The 23,378-nt window shown below is 38.1% G+C and overlaps 12 protein-coding genes across 12 annotated transcripts; 9 read left to right on the top strand and 3 right to left on the bottom strand.

Annotated features, from left to right (window-relative positions):
• Nucleotides 1–43: 43 nt before the first annotated feature.
• On the bottom strand, nt 44–2,797 carry RGA1 (GTPase-activating protein RGA1; the record flags this gene model as incomplete). The annotated part of the gene is made up of 1 exon (XM_448668.1): nt 44–2,797. The coding sequence occupies one exon, from the start codon at nt 2,795–2,797 to the stop codon at nt 44–46; it is 2,754 nt and encodes a 917-aa protein (XP_448668.1).
• A 438-nt stretch (nt 2,798–3,235) lies between these two features.
• On the top strand, nt 3,236–3,982 carry IAH1 (isoamyl acetate-hydrolyzing esterase; the record flags this gene model as incomplete). The annotated part of the gene is made up of 1 exon (XM_448667.1): nt 3,236–3,982. One exon carries the CDS (start codon nt 3,236–3,238, stop codon nt 3,980–3,982), a length of 747 nt encoding a protein of 248 aa, XP_448667.1.
• A 367-nt stretch (nt 3,983–4,349) lies between these two features.
• Nucleotides 4,350–5,048, top strand: CAT5 (putative monooxygenase CAT5; the record flags this gene model as incomplete). The annotated part of the gene is made up of 1 exon (XM_448666.1): nt 4,350–5,048. One exon carries the CDS (start codon nt 4,350–4,352, stop codon nt 5,046–5,048), a length of 699 nt encoding a protein of 232 aa, XP_448666.1.
• Nucleotides 5,049–5,602: 554 nt separating this feature from the next.
• On the top strand, nt 5,603–9,406 carry UBP2 (ubiquitin-specific protease UBP2; the record flags this gene model as incomplete). The annotated part of the gene is made up of 1 exon (XM_448665.1): nt 5,603–9,406. One exon carries the CDS (start codon nt 5,603–5,605, stop codon nt 9,404–9,406), a length of 3,804 nt encoding a protein of 1,267 aa, XP_448665.1.
• A 500-nt stretch (nt 9,407–9,906) lies between these two features.
• Nucleotides 9,907–11,247, top strand: LEO1 (Paf1-complex subunit LEO1; the record flags this gene model as incomplete). The annotated part of the gene is made up of 1 exon (XM_448664.1): nt 9,907–11,247. The coding sequence occupies one exon, from the start codon at nt 9,907–9,909 to the stop codon at nt 11,245–11,247; it is 1,341 nt and encodes a 446-aa protein (XP_448664.1).
• Nucleotides 11,248–11,924: 677 nt separating this feature from the next.
• On the top strand, nt 11,925–12,854 carry PPH3 (phosphoprotein phosphatase PP4 catalytic subunit PPH3; the record flags this gene model as incomplete). The annotated part of the gene is made up of 1 exon (XM_448663.1): nt 11,925–12,854. One exon carries the CDS (start codon nt 11,925–11,927, stop codon nt 12,852–12,854), a length of 930 nt encoding a protein of 309 aa, XP_448663.1.
• Nucleotides 12,855–13,416: 562 nt separating this feature from the next.
• Nucleotides 13,417–14,430, top strand: RAD55 (putative DNA-dependent ATPase RAD55; the record flags this gene model as incomplete). Its single annotated transcript, XM_448662.1, has 1 exon — nt 13,417–14,430. The coding sequence occupies one exon, from the start codon at nt 13,417–13,419 to the stop codon at nt 14,428–14,430; it is 1,014 nt and encodes a 337-aa protein (XP_448662.1).
• Nucleotides 14,431–16,609: 2,179 nt separating this feature from the next.
• Nucleotides 16,610–17,263, top strand: SED1 (Sed1p; the record flags this gene model as incomplete). The annotated part of the gene is made up of 1 exon (XM_448661.1): nt 16,610–17,263. One exon carries the CDS (start codon nt 16,610–16,612, stop codon nt 17,261–17,263), a length of 654 nt encoding a protein of 217 aa, XP_448661.1.
• A 600-nt stretch (nt 17,264–17,863) lies between these two features.
• SHU2 (Shu2p) lies at nt 17,864–18,631 on the bottom strand (the record flags this gene model as incomplete). Its single annotated transcript, XM_448660.1, has 1 exon — nt 17,864–18,631. One exon carries the CDS (start codon nt 18,629–18,631, stop codon nt 17,864–17,866), a length of 768 nt encoding a protein of 255 aa, XP_448660.1.
• Nucleotides 18,632–18,965: 334 nt separating this feature from the next.
• PET100 (Pet100p) lies at nt 18,966–19,295 on the top strand (the record flags this gene model as incomplete). Its single annotated transcript, XM_448659.1, has 1 exon — nt 18,966–19,295. The coding sequence occupies one exon, from the start codon at nt 18,966–18,968 to the stop codon at nt 19,293–19,295; it is 330 nt and encodes a 109-aa protein (XP_448659.1).
• A 398-nt stretch (nt 19,296–19,693) lies between these two features.
• TFB5 (TFIIH complex subunit TFB5) lies at nt 19,694–19,915 on the bottom strand (the record flags this gene model as incomplete). The annotated part of the gene is made up of 1 exon (XM_448658.1): nt 19,694–19,915. The coding sequence occupies one exon, from the start codon at nt 19,913–19,915 to the stop codon at nt 19,694–19,696; it is 222 nt and encodes a 73-aa protein (XP_448658.1).
• A 333-nt stretch (nt 19,916–20,248) lies between these two features.
• On the top strand, nt 20,249–23,275 carry VPS41 (Vps41p; the record flags this gene model as incomplete). Its single annotated transcript, XM_448657.1, has 1 exon — nt 20,249–23,275. The coding sequence occupies one exon, from the start codon at nt 20,249–20,251 to the stop codon at nt 23,273–23,275; it is 3,027 nt and encodes a 1,008-aa protein (XP_448657.1).
• Between the last annotated feature and the right edge of the window lie 103 nt (nt 23,276–23,378).

The following is a 23,378-nucleotide window of genomic DNA, read 5'->3' as shown; positions in this document are numbered from 1 at the left end:
TTTTAAATGTCTATTGCTGTTTACATAATATGCTATAATATATTTAATGCAAAATTTCTTCGTGATATGTAAAGAGAAATGTCATCAAATAGTCCTTTTCTCTCATGTCTTCAATCTCCTTCATTCCAGTGTAATCACGTAGTAAATTAGGCGCAAATATCAACGCCAAATTTCTGATAGTCATCAAATTAATGCTGCTGTAGGAGCTTACCTTACATACATGCTTTGATAATAGCCTCAGAACATCAAAATGACTTTCAGGTATATTGAGCAATATTTTTCTAATAGTCTCAACCATAAAAAAGTACCTCTCTGAGCTCTTTGATTCGGTGGTCATTTTGCTGTTAATCAATGGTAGTGCTTCAATCAGATTTTCATCCCTAACAAGTGATATGAGGGGTTCATATACTTGATATGTAAGCACGGGATTAGGAAGTTTTCTGAGATACCGCTTTAAAACACCTGTAACTGTGTGTATATCTTGATCCTCTAAGAATCGTGGCGGAGGTGCTTCAACAGAATCTTTGTTTACTGGATAATCAGCAAACTTTTTTTCCAGCTCTTCTATTCTTAACTGAGATCCGGATTTTCTGTATATTCCTTCGCTAGTCAAAAATTCATCTGAAGACTCAATAAAACTAATACATGCTCTAATTATAAAAGGAATTGAGTTACCTTCAAATTGAGCTCTGGCAGCTAAAGAAGAACCATATAATTTAGAGCCATCTGATGTGATTGGTGAGCTTGATCTGTTTGCCATTGATTGATCATTAGTGTTTTGAAGAGATATCAGCTTCAAATCATCAAATTCATTAACATTTTTTAGTACTGGATGTGAAATATCCAGTTTTAGTGGATTATCGTCCGAGTTGGAGCCAAGCGAGAACATTGCAGAAGTGGAATTTATACCATAGTTAACAGCTTGCATCGGAAATTGCATAGGTTGTGATATCAATGGAGGGATAACAGTTTCTTTGGAAGAAGAAAACAGTTTCCAGAACCTGGGCTTCGAATTCGATGTTCTTGCTACACTAGCAACTTCAGCTAATTCAGGTTGAGTTCCTTTTCCTCTAGCCTCACTAATCATAGACAAATCTTCATCATTGTGATCTATAATACTCTCGTCTATTTGAGCTCTTAACTGATTCCATTCCTGTTGAAGATTATCGAGACTTAATTTCAACTCTTTTCGAGCAAGCTTCATTTCATCAATTTCTTTCTGGTATTTCTTCTTTTTGTTCCGATATACATCAACTTCATGTCTTAGTTTTCTCAGATGCATTTCAGACCGCATAATTTCTCTCTTTATTTCCTTCTCATAAAAGTAGTCAGAATCATTATAGTCACGGTCGTGATTTAGAGGTGGCTTCGAAAGACTCCCATTCTGTTTTAAAATTTCAGAGCTTGAGTTATATTGCTTGCTACCCTCATATAAGGAATCAGAATCAGAATTTCCAAGACGTGATGAGTTCAAATTCAGTTCACCTATTCTTCCTTTCGAAAGAACGTTATCCTGGGAGTGACCCTTATCGTCCTCATTTTTCAAATTGTCCTGCTCGCCTTCAAATGAATGAATAGAAGATGTATCCAGTTCGCCGTTGACAATACCTTCCATAACAGCCGATTTGTCGTTCCTCAGCTTGTCATTGCTTAGTTCTTTGGTCAAGCTAGTTGGGAAAGTTCTGGGACTTTCTGAATTACCTAAAGATGTATGATTAGAACTCCCCACAATAGGTGGTGCCATTAAACTGCTTCCATCCGAAGGATCGAAACAATCTAATATATTGAAAGATTCAGGGCTATTTTCATCATCGGTATCCAGAACCATACCTCGACGATGTGATTTAGGAGACTTAAGTAATATATCTGTCTTACTACCTCTGAAAGGTGACTTCTGAGATTGATCGCGAAGCGGTGATCTGATAATATTATTTCTAAGAGGTGATTGGAACTCTGTTGCTGTATAAAATTCTTCTGCTGGAGCAGATAACGAGCTTTTACGTAGATGTGCAGGTCTATTAGGAGATAATAATTGCTTCTCTGATACAGCACTGTTTTTCCTGGAGCTTGACTTGTCAATAACATCTTTACTCTCGTTCTCCTTTGTTTCGTCAACATCCAAGTAATGAGTAATAATTGAGTCCGACGTAGATTTAACTAACCCATTTTCCTTCATTATCTGAGCATCTCTAATTGCTGATCTGGGCCTATTGACTGATCTTTTTGGAATTTCTAATGAGCTAGAGCTTTTTTTCATATCATCATCTGTTTGTCTTGACTTCATAATAGGGTTTAAAGATGGACTCTCTACATCATCGTCAGTTATCTTTGGTATCTTTGGCAAATTCTTCTTCTCTAGTAATTTACGCTTCTTTTCATCGTAGGTCCTCCTTTTCGCAAGCAGTTTCTCATGGCAATGAAGACAGAATAGTCCCTTTTTGGTCTTGGCATATCGAAGGTCCTGTATATTTTCATGACATTTACAGCATTTAAAACAGTCAGAACAGTACGCCTCGTTGGAAGACGACAGTATAATAGCCAGATCATCAATCTTTTTGCCACAACTTTTACAAGAGTCTGAACAATCAAAACATATAAGAGCCCCGGTTCCCAGCACCAAGAAATCGCTGTCGCACGTCAGCAACCTATCACACTTATGACACGCAAAACACTCTATATGCCACCTGTCGTAACCCAACTCATAGGCATGCCCAGTGGTGATGGGCTCTTTGCACTTGACGCAAACGGGGAGTTCCTTAGAATCCCCGCTGATCACACTGTCCACACTTACCGACATCTCGATAAAACGGCCCTGGTAACTATACTCCCAATCCTAGCCACAAGCAACAACTCACCAACAGCCCAGTATCGTTCTTGATTCACAACAGTTTTCAGCGCGAAGATAACCAATAACCAGGGGGGAAAAGCCAGTGAAAAAATATATTAAACTAAGAATCCACTTCACACCAACGACTAAACCTAATGAGATCCACTGGTCTATAATAGTAACGCTTTGTTTCGTGTACTTCTGGTTACAAATGCAGTTGGTTGAGCTTCTAAGATTGAAGAGTTTTTGTTCAAAATTGTGTTGAAAAAGGGACCTGCAAGACAAAAAAAGCTCTTCGCAGATCAAATTGAAAGTGAATTATGAGACGTGTAGAGGCTATAAATAGACTGGAGCTGTAAATAACGGTAGATACAGTAGAATAAGTAGAGTTATAGTGTAAGAGTTACAATGTTACAAGTCAAAAAGTTGCTATTGTTCGGGGACTCGATTACGCAGTTCAGTTGTGGGCGTTGCGAGAGCGTGGAGGAAGCTGGTAGGATCGATGGTTTTAGTCTTGGGTCTGGCTTAGGAGCGGTGTACAATAGGAAGCTGGACGTTGTGACAAGAGGTTTCTCTGGTTACAATACCAGGTGGTGTCTACCGGTGCTGGATGCTGTGCTGGATGCGGAGTTACAAGGTCAAAATGAGGTTGCGCTGAGTGTTATATTCTTTGGATCTAACGACTCCGTTAGCGACGGACCACAGCGGGTACCACTGGAGGAGTATTGCCAAAATATTGTTAAGATGGTTGGTAAGATGAAGGCTGCCAAGATCAAGACTGTGCTGGTTACACCAGCCCGTGTAGACAAACAGCAATGGTCCCATCATTTTGCGGAGGATGCCAAAGTTGGTTATGTCAGATCTGATGCTTTATACAAGGAATACAGAGACCAATTATTGAAGATTGGGGAGCAAGAAGGCATCCCCGTGGTGGATCTGTACACTGAGTTTGGGAAACACGACGTCAGCTCACTACTAACTGATGGTATCCACTTCTCCTCCGAAGGCTACCGTGTATTCTTCCTCGCTTTGATGAAAACAATTAGAGAGAATCTTCCCGAGTTAGCCCCGGAGAACTTGCCATGGCATCTGCCTTATTGGAGGGATGTAACAGAGGATCCTACATCTGTCATAGCCGCACTAAATAAATACTAGTCACGATCATATGTCATGTCATATTTCTCACTTTAACAGTTGGCTCGTTTATTTGACGTTTTTTCTTGGTGGAGGAATCACCTTTGTCATGGAGACTCTTTTTATCACTCACTTCACTTCAAGGATCACACTCTAAGAGACAATGGGAGGAACAACGAAAGATAGGCTGGAACGATAACTATCACTGAAGTTTGGGAAAAAAAAATAAATGCAAAGATAGGTGCTTACTCAGGACTCCTTTCATTATGCAGTGAATTATGATTCAATTGTTTTTTTCTTGTTGTATTATAGATGCTTAACTTGGCAACCTTTGGTAAGATTGTTCACACTCTATCATAGCAATTGATAAGAATAGGAATCACCAAGGATGATGATCAGAAATACAGTGACTAAGTCTTCGAAGCGTTCATTCTCGGTATTGTCGAGCTTGAAGGCCACAGAACAAAGTAGTAGCAAGACCAAGAGTACCAAGGAAGTAAAATATGAGAATTTATCGGAGGCTCAACGTGCATATCTAAGCCGTGTTATCCGTGTCGACCAAGCAGGTGAATTGGGTGCCAACTATATCTACGCCGGCCAGTATTTTATCCTGGCTAACAAGTATCCACATTTAAAGCCAGTACTAAAACATATGTGGGAACAAGAGATTCACCACCATAACACATTTAACAACCTACAGATAAAGAACAGAGTCAGACCATCATTGCTGACCCCCTTCTGGAAAGTGGGTGCCTTCGCAATGGGGGCTGGTACTGCTCTAATCTCACCAAGAGCTGCAATGGCATGTACAGAGGCTGTCGAAACCGTAATTGGTGGCCACTACAATGAACAGCTACGTTGTTTAAATAACCAGTACAACCTAGACAAGAGCGATAACTCAGGCGTTGGCCAAACCGAAGAAGTTAAGTCCTTAATAGCTAACATTAAGCAGTTCAGAGACGACGAACTAGAACATTTGAATACCGCCATCGAACACGACTCTCACCTTGCAGTCCCATACTATTTACTGACAGAATCCATTAAGGGTATCTGCAGAGTGGCCATCTGGGGTGCTGAGAGAATTTAATGAGACTTTATATATGTATTACTTTGATCTTTTATAATTAAGAATTGAATAAATAGAAACTTTTAAGTAACCATTCTATTCAATACCATTCTTTTGGCTGTACTTATTGACCATAGGTTGCTGCTATTGCCCTTTCAAGCTAACAGATCACTTCGCACACAGAGGCGTCGCCCTGATCTCTCTCCCAGCATAATGATCAAATTGAATGGAGGCAAAGAGGGATAGTTATCCCAGCTGTGGTACATTTCTTCGAGTATCTAAATGGAATATTATAGCTTGTGATTATCAGTTCATTTTAGAGTGCTATATTTTTAGTGTGAATACGATTTGCGAACAAGCTACTCCTATCAGAAGCATTGTCCCTTATTGAATAAGTTTTTATAATCATTTGGTCTTGGACAAAGATTGCCCAGAATTGTTATCGAGCTGATTACTAGAGTGAATATAGGTACATTAACTCTTAAGGAAATACACTCTCTTCAATTGCCTTGAAATTCCTTGTACTGAAGAAATCCTGTTGCCAAACATTAAAGGATAAAAGATTCAATACTTAGATGAGAATGAACGATGATGCTGTAACAGGTATGGGGGTTCACTTTGGAGGGGATCCTCCTGAAGCAGACTTACAAGGTGAACCAATTCCCAGTGCTGATGTTACTAATATTGAAGATGATGGGCGTCAACTATTGTACCCCAATATAGGAACACACTTACCATTAAAAACTTCAGATCGATTACTTGATGATATACTATGTTCAGTTGGCTTTTTGACCAGTGGTGACAATAAAAGTATCTTGAACTCGAATACTTTAGAATATTCGAAACAGAGGCCGCATATAAAGGGGTCAGCTGTGGGATTCTTTCAAGATCAAGTAATTATACAAACCAAATACGAATATCCCTCCAAGAGCTGTCCAGAACATAACAAGATCTTTGTCATCATGGGTATATTGATAGGTACAGACTATTTAGAGAAAGCTGAAAAGAAACAGATTAGTGAAGTCACTGAAATTCCAATTTATCATGTAAAAATAAGCGTGAAAGTTAGATCGATATTGGAAAACTCCAAAAAACTGGTTGGTGTTTCTAGATACTATAAATTAGACCAGCTACACGACTATGATAGAGTAGATTTCCCGTCATATGATCCAACTGACAGTAAACTATTGGATAGTGCTTTATATGCCACAGATGACACGAATAAAATAGTGTTAATTGAGATCTACAAACCTGAATTTGATCCAGAAGATAAAGACCTAAGCGTTTCTTCAGTTCAAATAAAAAATAGGTTTGCCCAAGCCAAAGAAAAATTTCCACAACTGGCTAAGGAGGAATCACCAACTCAGCTAGACAGTATCAACACACTTTTCAAGTTATTCAAAGGACCTTTGAAACGCAAATCAGACGATGCCCCTCAAAAGTCTATTGAAGCCGAACACCCTTTACTTATATCTAACATGAATCCCTCTGCACTGGTAACTCACTTTGGGTTTACATATACCAATGAGAACATTCCTGGGGGAGAATACATGGCACCAGACTTAGTGAACTACTTAGGTGACCCTAATATTCAGAAGCTTAGAGACACCTTCACTCGAAAATGTTTGGAGCTAATTGCATATGGTAATATCATTATTTCAAGTTTACCTCAGAATATAACTTCTACTGCTGAATTCAGTAAAAAATATAGAATTTTGAGAACAATTCAACCAGAGTTTAGTTTATTTTCTTGGTTACAGTTATTGGGTGATTTTAAATCGAGAAATATTGAACTTTTAAATGTTAATGAACATAAAGGATATCATTTACAAGAGGCCCAAAAACGCGTCTACTACTCTCCCTTTGATATCGATTCCAATTTTACTAATCTTTCTGTTTGCTTACACTATGCTGAAAGAGACATCATACAAAACTATGAACGACTAATTACGTTGGATGAGCCTAATATTGGAATATACTTTGATTCGTTATCTGTTGTTGCAAATAGGAAGGGGTCATACCAACTACTATCCTACTGTGGTAAGCAAGACGTTATAGGTCAAGAAGCTCTACAGAATTCACTAGCTGTTTTTGGTATTGACTATACAAAGGTTACTTTAGAATCTCTTGATGAAAATCTCTTACTATCAGTTTACAAACATGAATGGAAAGAGAATCCGGACAACAACAGAATCAGCGATCTTAAGAATGCACTGCGACTTCTTGCAAAGTACTTCACATCTGATTACTTGAAGTTTTATGTTGATTATGAGCCATATCGAATTATACAGAAAGCATATGATCTGCTCGAAATTGATGAATCCGTTGATGAGGACATTATACAAACCGCTTACACAATTAAAATCAATGATGCACCTGGTCTTAAGATAGATTGTGATAGGGCACTATATACTATTGCGTACAGTAGAAGAAGTTTGATGTTATTTAATTTCCTCTTTGATCAATGTCCTGAATTCCAAAGATATTATGGTGCACAATCACTTGGATACCATCAGTCGTTTGAAATATTACAAATCAATGAAAACATCACAGAGCCTAACCTATTGCATGTGTTTCAGCAAAAGTGGAAAAACACTTTACTAGAAGAACCAGATCAGCTCTTGAAATATAGGGCCGCTTTAACAAAAATTGCTCTAGAAAGAAACTCCAATCTGCTACTGAACTTTTTAGAGACAGGTAATATAAATCCTAATTCATTACCTGCAGAAAACTGGCCAACTGGTATTAATAATATTGGTAATACATGCTACCTAAACTCCCTTCTTCAATTTTATTTTGCGATATCACCTTTAAGAGAATATATTGTTCAATACCAGAAAACCATTGCCGACTTGAGTTCCAACCCTGATAGTATTATATCAAAGAGACGGATAGGTGGAAGACAGGTTGGTAAGAATGAAATTGAAAGATCTGTGCAGTTTCTATATCAATTAAGAGATCTTTACAACGACATGATATTTTCATCTCAACGTTGTGTCACACCTAAAAGAGAGCTAGCATATTTAGCTTTTGCACCTAGCAGTATCGATGTTGAGTTTGAGAATGCAAAAACAAAATCCCCGATCTCAAATATAGAAGGATCAAATTCTACTACAGATAGCCAACCAATGCCAAGTACAGGTGAAAATATTGATCATAATATGGATATAGAACAAGAGGAACGTAATAATGAAGAGATTAACTCTACTAACAATATTGAATCTAATGATCTGGTATCTAACAACCATGATATTGAAATGCTTGACACTGATAAAGAGAATGAAGGTAATATGGAAATAGAAGACACAGCAATAAAAGTAGCTAAAATAGATCCTGAACAACTAGAAAATGCTCTTGAATTGGGGCGCCAACAAGACGTAACCGAATGTATTGGAAATGTCTTATTTCAACTTGAGAGTAGTTCATCTCCAACTTCTCTTTCTGAGGATCATGAACAGAATGACTTGATTAAGGAATTATTTTTCGGTGAAACTAATCAGCACATTAAGCCATTGAAGGCCGATTCTGTTACCAGAACCAAAGTAGAACGGTTTGTCTCCCTACTAGTTAATATTGCTGACCATCCCAAGGATGTATACGATGCGTTGGATCTTTACTTTAAAGAGGAGTATTTGACAATGGAGGAATATGGCGAGGTTAAAAGAGAGTTGGCGATCAAGAAGTTTCCAACTATTTTACAGATTCAGATTCAAAGAGTGTACTACGATAGGGAAAGATTCATGCCCTATAAGTCTATAGAACCTCTTCCTTTTGAGAGTGACATTTATTTGGATAGATACGCGGACACCGATGATGTGAAACTGTTGCAAAAGAGAGAAGAAACGGCGGAACTTAAGAGACAGTTACGCTCTTTCAAGGAAAGACAAAAAGAACTACTATCTCGAAATGAACTTGGACTAAGTCGTAGAGATGCTTACAAAGAGACGGCAAACTTCCTGAGATCAGAAGTTTTGCAAAATACAAATATCAGCATCAGTGATCCTGATCTTCTGGCTACAAAATTAGAGGAATCGGCAAGTAAAGTTGCCGATGAACTGTCTGATTTATATGTTAAAATCACCAACCTAGAAGAGAAGATTAACCACCAGTTCGATGATTTTACAGAGCATGGATATACTTTATTTGCGGTATTCATCCATAGAGGTGAGGCTAGCTATGGGCATTACTGGGTGTACATCAAAGATTTCGTCAACTCTATCTGGAGAAAGTACAACGACGAAACAGTTACCGAAGTACCAGAAGAAGAAGTCATGAATTTCACTGAGGGCAATACTGCAACCCCATATTTTATTGTGTTTGTGAAAAAGGGACATGAGAAGGATATCGAGCCATTGAAAAGAATGATAGAGAAGAATTGAAAGTGAACAACGCTGAACTTAAGAACAAGCATAGATCTGAATACTTGACAAAACTAAACCCACATATACTATATACAACCTGTTTGTAGATACAAGACAACCCAATTGAACATACTATTCTCTATAAGTAACTGAACTCAAATGACTATTTTTAATCTATATTGGAATGTACTGCTATCATAATTAGGATTTTCTTGTTTTTCATGACAAAGTTTGGGCTTCACTTCGCTGAAAAAAAAATTAAGAAACTTAGACAATGTTAAAAGCAGAGAACTATCAAGACTCTATTAGTCTTGCCTCTTTTGTAGTCGACATTATTTTATCTCTAGAGATAATACATCAGATAAATTTCACTCAAAGCTCTTTGTTTTCTTTACCAACCAATTGGTATTTGTATTAGTTTATTTGTTATCCAGTTTTGAATATCAGTACGGAGAGACAGAGTTGCCTGAAATATTAGCAAATAGAGCTCAAGAGGGAAAAACCAAGTAATATATAATATGTCTGAAGAAGAGAAACATAATATGTCTGAAGAGCAAGTTGAATTGGCTCCAGAGGAGCCGCCAAAAGAGGAGGCAGAGGATTCTGTTGAGGATGGAAAAGACCAAGAGGAAACCATGCCAGAGAAAGAAGAAGAGATGGATGATCTTTTTGGTGATGATGAGGATGATGAGGATGAGGAAGAGATTACCACTGGCAGAGGCAGGAATGGTACTACTGGAATTAGCGATGATGAAGAAGACGATGATGAGGAAGGCATCACCAGACGCAGTCGAGAACGTGAGGATTATGACATGGAAGACTATGACGATGAAGCTAAGGAGCAGGAGATGTACACAAGAAAGTTTTATGGTGAGGATGCAGTAAATTATTCAGACGATGATGAGCCACATACGTTTAAGGAATCAAACGTCGACTTGATTAGACATATTATCCCTTACAAGACCAGGACGACAAACAATGAACACGATGAAATATTTTATGCTAAAGTTCCAGCCTTCTTAACAATAGATCCTGTACCATTCGATCCTCAAACTTTTGAAGCCACCGTTGATGAAAGACTAAGCAAGTCTGCCTCAAAGGAGGACCAATTAGGTGATAGATTAATTGATGAGAACACAATTAGATGGAGATACTCTCGTGATGCTGAGCAACACGTTTTCAAGGAGTCTAATGCACAAATTGTTCAATGGTCAGACGGTTCGTTCTCGCTTAAATTAGGCGACGAATACACGGATATCATAGTTAATGACACAGACAATACTTTCTTGACTGTTTCTCACGATCAACAGGAACTAATGCAATGCTATGATGGTGGTGAAATAACCAAGACTATGATGTTTATACCTACCTCCACCAACTCGAAGATACATCAAAAACTAAGTAAAGCTGTTAGCAGGAGGAACGCAAGACAAAATCTGGGTCCTGGTTCCTATATTATCAAGCAGGATCCAGAGATAGAAAAGAAAGAGCTTGAAAAACTCCAAGGTCAAATAATAAGAGAGAGAAGGAAGAGACAACAGAAAGAGATCGAAACTCGTGAAAATGCCGAAAATGGCTTCGCAGAGACCGGTGAGTTCAAGAGGGGCAACACTCCTTCGAGGTCTAGTAGGCAAAACGAATACGAGGATGATGGTTTCTTAGTGGACGATGAAGATGAAGAGGACTTCATAGACGATGGTGAAGAAGAGGAAGAGGAAGAAGAAGATGACGATCTCGACGCTGATAGATTAAGAAACGCCAAAAGACAAGGAGAACATGCTTTCACTGAGGATGACGATGAAGAAGACGACAACAAGAGAAGAAAAACAGCCATTATCAGTAGCGAAGAGGATGACTGAAACAAATACTGTCAAAATATCTCACATATGTACATATACATACCAAAAAACTTTGGCCTATTAATCTATTTAACACCATCTGTATTATAGCTCAGCATTTTTGCTTTCGAAACCATGACTACATAAGCTGAAGTGTCTCTATTCACTGTATTGCATTGCATAACGGTCTTAAAATTCAGCATAGTATTCAGTTCAAGAACGCGAAGAGCGAAATTTGGGAAAAAAAGAAATGAAAAGTTGAAAAATTTAAAGTGAAGCTGAAATTTTGACATCGAAAACAGCAGCGACCGGTATTAGTAAAGTGATGGGCTTGACGTAAACGGTATCTCCATTGTATGATTCAAATTGTATCTTAAATTTCAGCAACGATTTGAATTACATAGCCCTAGTACCAATACCATAACCATAACTGAGGAACGCCAACGGTATTGAGAGTTTCCATTTGTCAAAAAACCAACAAACAAAACTCCAAGGTAATATTGTGCTCCCTTCTCCAAGATTGTACCCGAGGGTCAACCTAATCACAACAGTTTAAGATAGACACAGATAATCATTGGATAAGAATCAAACATATCTGGCTTCATCAATTAGAAAAAAGCTAGAACTAGTAAGGATAACACAAGGTGCTAGTTTTTATCTCAGACATTGAAAAGCAACAGGAATAAATAGAGAATACAATGCTGGTAGATCTCGATGAAATACTGGTTTCTTTGAAGGAAGGGCGACATATACCAGAAGAGACAGTTTATGCGCTATGCATGGATTCACAGGAGTTGCTGATGAATGAATCTAATGTGGCACGCGTCGATACTCCAGTAACGATATGTGGTGACATTCATGGTCAGTTACATGATCTACTAACTTTGTTTGAGAAAAGTGGTGGTGTAGAAAAGACCAGATACGTGTTTTTGGGAGATTTCGTTGATAGAGGATTCTATTCGCTAGAGTCATTTCTCCTGCTGTTGGTATATAAATTGCGATACCCGGATCGAATTACGTTAATACGTGGTAACCATGAAACCCGCCAAATCACAAAAGTTTACGGATTCTATGATGAAGTAATGAGAAAATATGGTAATAGTAATGTGTGGAGATACTGCTGCGAAGTCTTTGACTATTTATCTTTAGGAGCTATTATAAATGACAGTATATTTTGCGTACATGGTGGATTGTCACCAGATATTACTACACTGAATGAAATTAGAGCCATTGACAGAAAGCAAGAAGTACCTCACGAGGGAGGTATGTGTGATTTGTTATGGAGTGATCCCGACGAGGTTGATACTTGGTCTATGTCCCCACGAGGAGCTGGATTTCTATTTGGGAAAGGTGAAGTTGATGAGTTCTTACATGTAAATAACGTTGATCTTATTGCAAGAGCGCACCAGCTGGTAATGGAAGGTTATAAGGAGATGTTTGATGGTGGCCTAGTTACAGTATGGTCTGCTCCTAACTACTGTTATAGATGTGGTAATGTTGCTGCAGTTTTGAAGATTGAGGATAATTTAGAGAGAAAGTATACGATATTTGAAGCTGTTCAGGCTCAAAATGGTGTCGGGAACACCATCATACCGACAAAGAAAGCTCAAATGGACTACTTTTTATAGATACTTCAAATCGTAAAGCATTCATTGTACTGAGCAAGGGTATTCATGAAGAAAACCTTTTAGACATTATCCAGGAAATCTTTACACAAGTATTTTTTGGGGTGTTTAATATGTTATTCTTTCATGTATAAATCAGGCGCATTCTATTTCAGTTTAATAATTTTGGGCATAATCATGAAAGGATTATTGCTCTCTTTGCATATGTAACACTAATTAATTTTCTGTACTAATATTATTGCAAATATCCACGTTTCCTGAAACGAGAGCGTTGTTATACCTTTTGCTCGATATAGTTGATGTACTCTTGGCCCATACTCACGTTGAAATGCAAACATATAATTCTGAACAACTAGAGAACTGACTGGTATCCTCCAGTATCGCGTGCCCTCCAATATCGCGCGCGAGATCAAAAGAAAGAAAAATACTAGATTGTGGGCCATAGTAGGAGCGATGAGCTTGAATTAAGCAATACCTGCGTTGTGCAACTTACCTTGTTGCTATATGCCAGTCGTATTGAATTTTCTAGTCACTTGGATACAATACAAGAAGTTTTGTTGCAAACATGTCCTTTGGAGTACCGTTGTCACAGCTGATCGTCAATGCACCGAAGCCTATATCCACTGGTTTAACAGCGTTAGACAATGAGTTAGATGGAGGGTTTAGATACAAGTCAAGCTACGAGATATATGGCATTCCTGGGATAGGAAAGACATGGCTTGCGAGTGAGACGGTCAAGACATATTTACAAGAGAATGATGACGGTAAAGTTCTATGGATAACTACTAGCGGTGTTGCGCCACAGATGTTGCTGCGAAGTGAAGCTGAAGTGAAGGAAAGGATAGAATATATCCGGATAACGAAGTTCACGGAACTTTTGTATTTCTATCAAAAGCAGGTGATGTCGGAGCCAGACTCAATTTCGCAAAGCCAATCACCAGCTGAGAGCGCCATGCCGAGCACGGGTACAGAGGCAATTACCAACGATACCAATAGCAATGACAGCTATCGACTAGTTATAATAGATGGTTTGTCAAGGTTACTGAATCTGCAATTGCACAGCTTGAGCAAGAAGAACTGCACTACGTTGCACGACACCAAGTGTCGATATCTGATTATCCTAATGACATTGATCACAAAATACAACAACAAGAACAATGCGTGCCATGTCATACTGAATGACTCGATGAATACCACGTATGTACCTGAGAACAATGGCGGTGCCGAGGACGAACTTGAGATGGTTGAAGATGGGTTCAACTTCTTTGTCAAGTCACACAACTACCTGTATGAGAACAACAAACGTCGCCGAGTGTACGCCCCAAATGTCATTAGAAGTGCGTTGGTGGCGAACAATGCCCTAGGTAACCGTGATAGCAGGTGGGAGATATTTATTAAACGTCGAATAGGTATATTTTGGGAATGGGAAGATAAAGTTACTCGAAATCTAGACACTGAGTGCAGCAAAAAGGCAACGGGAAACGGCAGATGTAGAGTTGCTCTAGTACACAAGGACCGGCAAAAATCCAGCCAGAGCCTCAACTTCTCAGTTGTACCGTTCGATATAGATCTAGATTGAGTCATTTATTTTAATTTATTGTTTTTTGTTCTTGTTCTTTCTCTTGTTCTTGTTCTTGTTGCCTTTTTGTTAATATTTGCTTGTATTATTGTTTATACTATACTTCAAATTGTATTATAGAGTCATGGGAATGGAAACACAAGAATAATTATCTTGTAATTTACCCTTTTTGGGTAACAACAGAGCTAAACCTAATATAAAATTAAACAGGAGAATACGTAAATTGCTCGTATGGACCAGCATATTGCCGCAGAGGCAATACCCGTTAATTTCCATGAAGAGGCCCCTTGCGGTTATATTTTAGATTCATTTATCCCAATTGGGAAACAATTAGCTAGTGTAATAAATTAATATCCTGTTCCCAACAGACACACCTGCACGGAGGGGAATATTGGTCTAATTTTAATCACTGTGAATTAAGTCATTAGCTTCACACAACGAGAGGGAGAGAAAAAAGAAAGGTTCGCATTTAAATTACATCATGCCTACAACATTCCTCTACGGGACGAGACACCTTAGAGGAACGTACGCAATTGCACAAACCTATTTGATACGGTCCGTGAAGTACAATAAATTCCATTCCACAAAGGGTGTGCTGAGTGCTGAGTGCAAGAGGGACACGGAGAAACACCAGTACGATAGATGCCTGTTGCATAGGTAACAATGGGGCTCGTCTTTTTCAGGGTGGGCCGTGGTGGGTAGCACCTGAAGCGCCTGGCGGTGAGGGGCAAAGGTAGTCTGGACCTCGACTCCCTTCATTTCCCTTTTCAATTTTCAACCTTGAGAGACATAGCAGAGTCTAATTTTCAAGTCAGTTATGACAAGGGCAAAGAAAGCAGCATTGTAGCGTTTCCTCATCCATTTTCAATGGGTTTTCTTGAAACAGTAGTGTTAGTGCCACCTACCCTCCCTGCCGACAATACATGGCACTCTATTCCCAAGAAACCCACTATCTCAAATTATCCTTGGTCCCTTGATGGAGAGAGAGAAATGACGTCTTTTTTTCTTTTCCTTTGACCATATTACAGCCTCTTTTCTTTTCTTTAATTAACCCCGTTTGCAGCACGTACGATCTCTTTTGCATCGCTCCACTGCAGGGAATCACTCCCCTTTGTTGAGTCTTCCCCCCCTCCCCACTCCACAGAGATAGAGAAGTACGAAACACAAAAACTCCACTTAGAGATCCACGCACACTATACACTGTAAATAATGGGTGGGGGGGAGAGAGGGACCCTTTTTCCCAACTAAGTTATTATGGCATTGCCTCGTACATTGCATTTGCAGTGAAAATTCCGCACACAAAGAGATACAACTCGCACCAATTCTCTATCATTTCCTAAAGTGGAAAGAGGGAAAGCAATGTAAATACGTCAAAGTTGTTCAAAGGTGCCAGAGCTGCAGTGCCCGTCCGCAGGATACAAGAGAAAACAGTCGAGGAAACATCCGCACAGAGGAGATAAAAGAAACGAGTCATCCCTTCTAGTGGGGGGAGGGGGGAGAGTGGCCATTACCACCAAGTACCAGTTCCGGGTCCATCAACGGTGGTTGAGATCTCACTAAGGGAGAGAGGGAAGGACGGACCTAAGAAACTGTAATCTAGGGCAAGTACTGGGGCCAGGACTAGGGCAAGTACTAGGGCAAGTACTAGGGCAAGGACTGCTAATAAAAGTAGTACGTAAATGAAGTTGGAAGCTTCTAAAATTAATTTCTTTGTACCCATCATGGGCGATAGCATCAAAGACTGGTGTGGCTGGGTTTTTGCCTAACTCTCGATAGTGAATAAATGAGTTGCATTGCATTGATGCTTAGTACTGTAGATGAACTTGAACTTGTATCCGAGATGGGATGGATATTAGGATAACTGGAACCCCCTCTTGAATTCTCAGTAATAAGCAATGCCTAAAAATAATGAGCAATAAGAAAAGTATCAGGGAGTTTTTAAAGTACTCAAATTAATTTCTAAAATTAAAATGAGTAGAAAATAGAATAGACTGGTTGCATACTTGTAATTGATATTCAATCCCTTACAAAATAACTTACTAAAGGAAAAAAAAAAAGGTATATAAAGGGAAGCTTTTTTCTTTGTAACCATTATCTTAAACCTTTCCTTTATAATATAAGAACAACAACACAACAATCGTTTAATTGAAAACTTAGACCAACCAAAAAAAAACTAACAATGAAGTTTACTACCGCGTTCGCTACTTTGGCTATTGCCTCCTCTGCTGTTATGGGTCAATTCAGTAACAGTTCCATTCCAATTGATCCAAGTACCTCAGTTCCATCTCAAAACACTACCACTGTCTCTTCTACTACCACTCCTCCAACTACCAGCTCCACTACTACCATCCCAGCCCCACCACCAGGTTTCAACTCTACTACTACTGAAACTGAGATCGAAGTTGTTACTGCTTACACCACTTACTGCCCATACCCAACTACCTTCACTCAAAACGGTGTTACTTACACTGTCACTTCTGCTACCACATTGACAATCACTGACTGTCCATGTACCATCACCAAGCCAAAGCCACACCCACAACCACAACCACAACCAACCACCAAGCCAGCTCCTGGTCCAGAACCAAAGCCACAACCACAACCACAACCACAACCAAGCACTAAGCCAGCTCCAAAGCCTGACACTACTACCACCGTCAGACAATCTGTTGCTCCACACCCAACTACTATCCTATCTACCCAACGTTCTTCTCTTGCTGCACAACCAACCTCTTCTCAACATGTTATCGTTACCCAACACGTTAACGGCGCTGCTAACTTGGCCGCTTCTTCCGTCATGGGTTTGGCTGCTTTGTTGGCTTTGTTCATGTAAAGAATCTCAATAAACTTTTGATTTATTTTTATTGATTCTTTACATTTCTAAATGACGTTAATATTTTGTGAAAAAAAATTATAACATCTTTTACTCGCAAAGAAGTATCAGTTGGTATGCCTTGGGTTTTATCTGGTTACACAAACACACAAAAACAGTTAATGCTACTGAATTGGTATGTTGTTCGTTGAGATGCTTATTGTGCCATTATTTTTTATCGTCTAATTTTCTATTACACTTCTTCTATCCTCGGATACATTAAGCGCTAGTGAGATTTTAATGCAATGTTCTTTCAAAGGCAATATCTCTGGAAGATTTGCCGAACTTGTATTTGCTCATATAGCTGCAATTTTGGTTCTACTATTTCTTTATTCTGCTTTTCATTGCTAATATTTTATTATCAATAAGTTATCCTGGTGTAATGGACACTTACTTTGACAGTGAAGTTCCAGCTGGGCTAAGTATTGTTGATATTTTTTTTTTATACCAAGACCCTTTATAAACTACTTACTCAATATAATAAGCACTTTAATTTTTTTTTCTCCTATTACTGTTCTCTTAGAACGCATTCAAGTATTATAATATGTAATATGAAATGGCTTATTTCTTCTCACTGTAGAGCACATTGATGTGTAACTTCAACCATTCGTCGATGCTGGTAATCGGGATGACAATGACGCCAGGTTTTTCAACGGTATAGTGCCTTAGAACTTTGGGTGAAGATAGCAAAATAATCGAGTATGCAAGTAAATGTGGACAGAGCAATTTCTTAGTGTTTACGTATTTTTGTAGCGATAAACTATGTGCTTCGATCTGCCCAAATGTATCATCACGAAAACAACTAAAGTCATCAATCAATTGAACAAATTCTTGTACTAGATCCTTGTCCGCCAGTAAGCACTCGCGCATTATTTCTGTATATTCCTCGCAAGAACAGAGCCAGTTGTGGAGATCAACGTAAACTGGGGTCTCTATACCATCTGATGATGACGATTTCACAATCAGTCTATACTGAAGCAAATCATCATCTTCATAGAGCTTATTCAGGTAATTTTTTGTAACATCCACAGAGTTGTCTTTGGCGTTAATTTGAGTCGCGGTGGTTGATGTTGCTATATTTTCCTTCGAGCTTAAGTTGACAGATGTATCTACGTCAGTGTTCACTTCGCTTTCTGAAGACTCTCCTTTCATAGCATCAAATACATAGATAAACATATCAGATGACTCTAAAAGAGATAATCCACGAATAAATAGCTCCCGAGGAAACATGTAATATAAGAACGACGCTACCATGTCGTCCACACCGTCATCCTTTACTAGCGTGCTAAATATCTCTGAGTAGTTTATGACAGAGGCATCTTCATTCATATTATTCTATTAACAGCCACCACTTGAAGCTACTCCAGAGGTGGTTAGTCAATCAATTGAAACTTGTTAAGAACTACTTCTTGAGCGATGAGCTTGTTAAAGCTGTTCTCTTGATCCCGCATCGCGCACGATTCAGTTAAAGCAAGGCCCCCCCGCTGCCAAAAGAACATAAGCTGAAATGATTGAAACAGAACGACTCATATAGCAGGTAGTCAATAGATTGATACATACAAAATATCATCTGCTAGATTGGCTGGAATTCTATTTCTGCACTTGATAACTGCCCTCATTAAGTATTTTACTAAGCGAAGGTCTAATAATTGCAATCAACAAGATGAAGTTACCATTCAGATACACAAGGGCACAGCTCGAGATATTTAGATTCTCATTTTGTCTTCTGGCTCCTGTGGCGGTGATGTATTACATTGGTACTGATACGGATAAGAAGTTGAATGTACCTGGGTTTTGGCCTGATCCTGAGTCGCTAAATCAAATACCAAAGGAACCATATGAAATTAAGGCAGAGCTTGCGAGGATGAAGAAGGAAAGACTAGAGAAGAGACTAAAACTGGAGAAGAGGTTGAAGGAAGAGTTTGGTTTGGATGTGGAGGCTGAAAAGGCGAAGATGAGAGAAGAGCTGGGTTTGACCAGCAAAACAGAATAAGATATGAATTACAAGGAGGTCGAGGGAATGGTTTGTATCATACATTATTGATAATTCTATTTCAGACCTACAGTTATCTTAGCATTTATTTATTATTGGAGTAAGACTGGCAGGGAATTCTCTCAAGATACTGCCTCTAAATGAGGAGGTAACAAAAAACACATGTAAATAACCTATAATAATAATATTGAAGCACATGAATACACATAAAAATATGTTATAAGTATGTCAATAGGTCTTTTATTTTCTCTGTTTTTCCTATTTCTGTACTATACACTAAATAATATACAAGGGTTTTTAATTTTAATGTCTTTAAATGGACAACACATCATCAGTCAATAATTTCGTAAACGTCAAAACAAGTTCTGGCAGGCCAAATGCAAATGTCGGGTGCTGTCTCAATGCTCTTCTTCTTCCTCATCCAATGGATTATATATATTCTTAGACAGCAATCTATTCAGTTCCATCTTGATAAATTCAACTTTTGTAGGATGTACTAACAGGTGTGTTTCATCGAGTTCTTCTAGTATAATGTCATGACGTTCTGAATCGATTTGCACGATTAGCGCTTTGATTGAAGGATCACACTTCAGCAGTACACCTCTTCTAGCTCGTACCATGACTGTGGCTTATTGTGCAGTATTTATGAAGTTATCTGTCTCTTATGAAATGAACTACTAATATAACTTATACTGTAAGTCATCTCTGTGCATTTTAATTTTTTTTAAGATTCCAAATTAAAATCCGAGAAAATGTGCCAAAATTACAGTAATAAAGGTCAAAACTATAAACTATGATTACTTCATTTAGTGCTGAACTAGGTAGAATTTCCACCTTCAAAACTGAATTTGTGTTGAAACACAGTAATTAATTTGCTTTGTGGTTTAGAGAATACCCATTTGTTATATTTTTTTCACTTTGACTTTTGCTAGGTATTAAGGAGATCCAAGTATATGGCATCAAAACCCGACCAGATTGAGCCTACTGGTGTCAAAGATGAGGTTAATAGTACCAATGATATGACTACTAGAGTAATATCAAGGAATGATTTGCAAATAAATAATGAGAATGATGTCAATGAGAATACTACAGATGCGAATACAAATGATGAGTGCATGACAACTGTCCCTTCAACCATTGATGAATCACCAAAAGATTCCAGAATAGAAAATAAGGACTTTGGGTCCAAGAATAACGTTGCCTTTCTGGAGGACACGGTAAGTACAGAAGATGATCAAATATCGAGAGCAGCCAACCATATTGGCCGAGATGAATCGGTGGACACAGAAACCGCAGAAAGTGTAGTTCTTGGCAAGGTTTATACTGATATTGATAAAAGTAGTCCTGTAAGTGAGGCTGCTACAAACAATAATAATGCTGACACTAGTATCATTGAAACACAAACCAGTAAAGGAGATGATGATAAAGATGATGAAGATGATGAAGATGATTTAGAAGATGAAGATGGTGAAGATGATGAAGATGAAGAAGATGATGAAAAAGAAGATGATGATGATGATGAAGACGATGATGGAGATGAACCACCACTACTTAAATACAGCAGGATAAAAAACTTGTTTGTTGATTTACCTAAGCGTGATTCAATATCTACATGCTGCTTTGGAGAAACTTTCTTTGCATTTGGCACTCACATGGGATTATTGCATATAACTAAGCCGGATTTCAGTGCAATAAAAACCTTAAAATGCCATCGATCGAGCATACTTTGCATAAATATTGAATCAGATACCATTGCAACAGCATCGATCGACGGAACTGTAATTATAATATCTATGGATGACTTACAAAATTTAACTGCATATGATTTCAAAAGACCAGTCAATGCTGTTGCCTTGCATAGCAATTACTCTACCAACAAATTATTTATTTCTGGTGGAATGGCTGGTGATGTAATATTAACTCAGAGGAATTGGCTGGGCAATCGATCCGACATAATATTAGATAGCAAGAAGGGTCCTATTATGGGGATTTTCATTGTTGATGATATGCTAATTTGGATGAATGATGATGGTATTACAATATGTGACATACCGAGTAGAACTATTATGTTAACCACAAAATTTCCTATAGGACTTGAATATGAAAGGCCAGATTTGTTCAAACCATTTCTACACAAAATCGATACCGATAGGTTTATGGTTGGATGGGGACGCCATTTATGGGCATTCAAGTTCTCGAAAATTACAGATCCAAAAAACGAATCGGCTAAACTAGTGTCTCTCATATCCTCAGCAGCCTCCAGTTTGAAAATTACTCCAGAAAAAAATGTCGTGCTAGAGAGTCATCACTGTCTAGATCAATATCTTGCTGGTATTGCTTCATTTAAAGGAGATCAGTTGATGTGCCTGGGTTTCCCGGTATCTGAGAATAACGATCCCCTAAAAGGGATATTACCACAAATATCGATTATCGATTTGTGGGATGCGTCAGAAATTTACTCCAACGATATTGTTACAAAAGACTACGATAAATCAAATTTAAATGACTATCACCTTGGTGTTCAACTGAATAATGATATCAATGAGTATTATCTTATTTCAAAATTTGATTATATTAAAATTGATACATTGACTCTAAAAGACCACTATGATTGGTATTATGAGAAGAAGAATTACACACGTGCATGGGAGGTTGGAAAGGTAATTCTTCCTCCTCATTCTTTATTTGGCCTTGGAGTAAAAGCTGTCAATGATTTAATACATAAAAAGCAAATACTAAACGCCTTAGAGATGTCTAGAAGAGTATTCGATACTATTGATCAGTTACATAATCAGGAGCTAAGATCTGACAATGATTTGGATTGGGGGAAGTTGTATGAGCATTTTCTTCAAATAAGTCAGGCTTATCAATTGTCAGATTTTCTACCGAATAGTAAAAGGATTCCCTCACAAATTTATGAAAAGATTCTCAGTAGCTTAATAGATAATAACAAGATTGAAGATTTGAAGGACTGCATTATTAAATGGGGAGATAAAATTACAAATATAGAAACAATCGAAACCAAACTCCTTCAGTTGAAGAGCGCACAGCAAACATCAAACAGTAAAAAGGAATTGATAGACAGCCTGGTATCATTAAATTTGGAGGCTAAGAGATTTAGCAAAGTAATACCATACATGATTGAGAACAAAGATGATAGAATTTTTGAGATTTTAGTTAGAAATAAGTTAACATCCCATTTTCTATCAGATATAACTAGCATTATTTTGGTGCCTCTTGGTGATAAAGATATTAATAAGTTGGATATCAAAGATCTTCGTCAAATTTTGAAGAAATCCACTGATTTTATCTGCACTTCTTTGAGGACTATACGTTTAAGTTACCTGATTGAGAGACTCTCTGCGGATACTAATCTTTCAAAATTGAAACTTGTTGTTTTAGAGGAAATATTTACGAGGGATCCGTCTTTACTTCGAGGTAATGAGGATACAATGGTGGAGTTATATGCGTTGTGTGATCCACCGAAGTTGCTTCCATTTTTGAAAGAATATGATGGATATAGTAACACCAAGGCAATTGATATTTGTAAGGGAAGAAAGGATTTGTATCACGAATTAATTTACTTGTTGGGAAGAGTCGGAGAGACTAAAAGAGCTTTATCAATTATCATCGATGAATTAAATGATCCTCAACTTGCAATTCAATTTGTAAAAAGTTGGGGTGACCAGGAACTTTTGGATTTTATGATCGGATACAGTTTAGATAAACCTGACTTTGTTATAGCTTTGCTACAGTGCGAAGATCAAAGTGGGAATATGCACGTTAAAGTGCTTAAGGGTGTTCCAGAAAATTTGGAAATTGAAGGAATAGCACCAATATTGAAAAATATGACAAAAGAAGATATGCTTGAAATTGTGAGCAAACAGATACTGGCTAGTATTGTGGAGGAAGATACAGAAAATTACGCCAAAGACTGGATTAAGTATAGAAAGCTTGGTAGAGTATTCGATGTGCATTAACCTCTATGATAGTCTTGCTAACCTATAATAAGAGATGTCTAACTTCCAGACATTCTTAGTTAATGATTTTTTTTTTATAGCAGGTGCATGACATTGAATAGCT

This window comes from Nakaseomyces glabratus, chromosome K (genome assembly GCF_010111755.1).
Source record: "Nakaseomyces glabratus chromosome K, complete sequence".
In the NCBI taxonomy this organism is placed as follows: Eukaryota; Fungi; Ascomycota; class Saccharomycetes; order Saccharomycetales; family Saccharomycetaceae; genus Nakaseomyces; species Nakaseomyces glabratus.
This window is presented reverse-complemented; position numbering and strand designations above follow the sequence as displayed.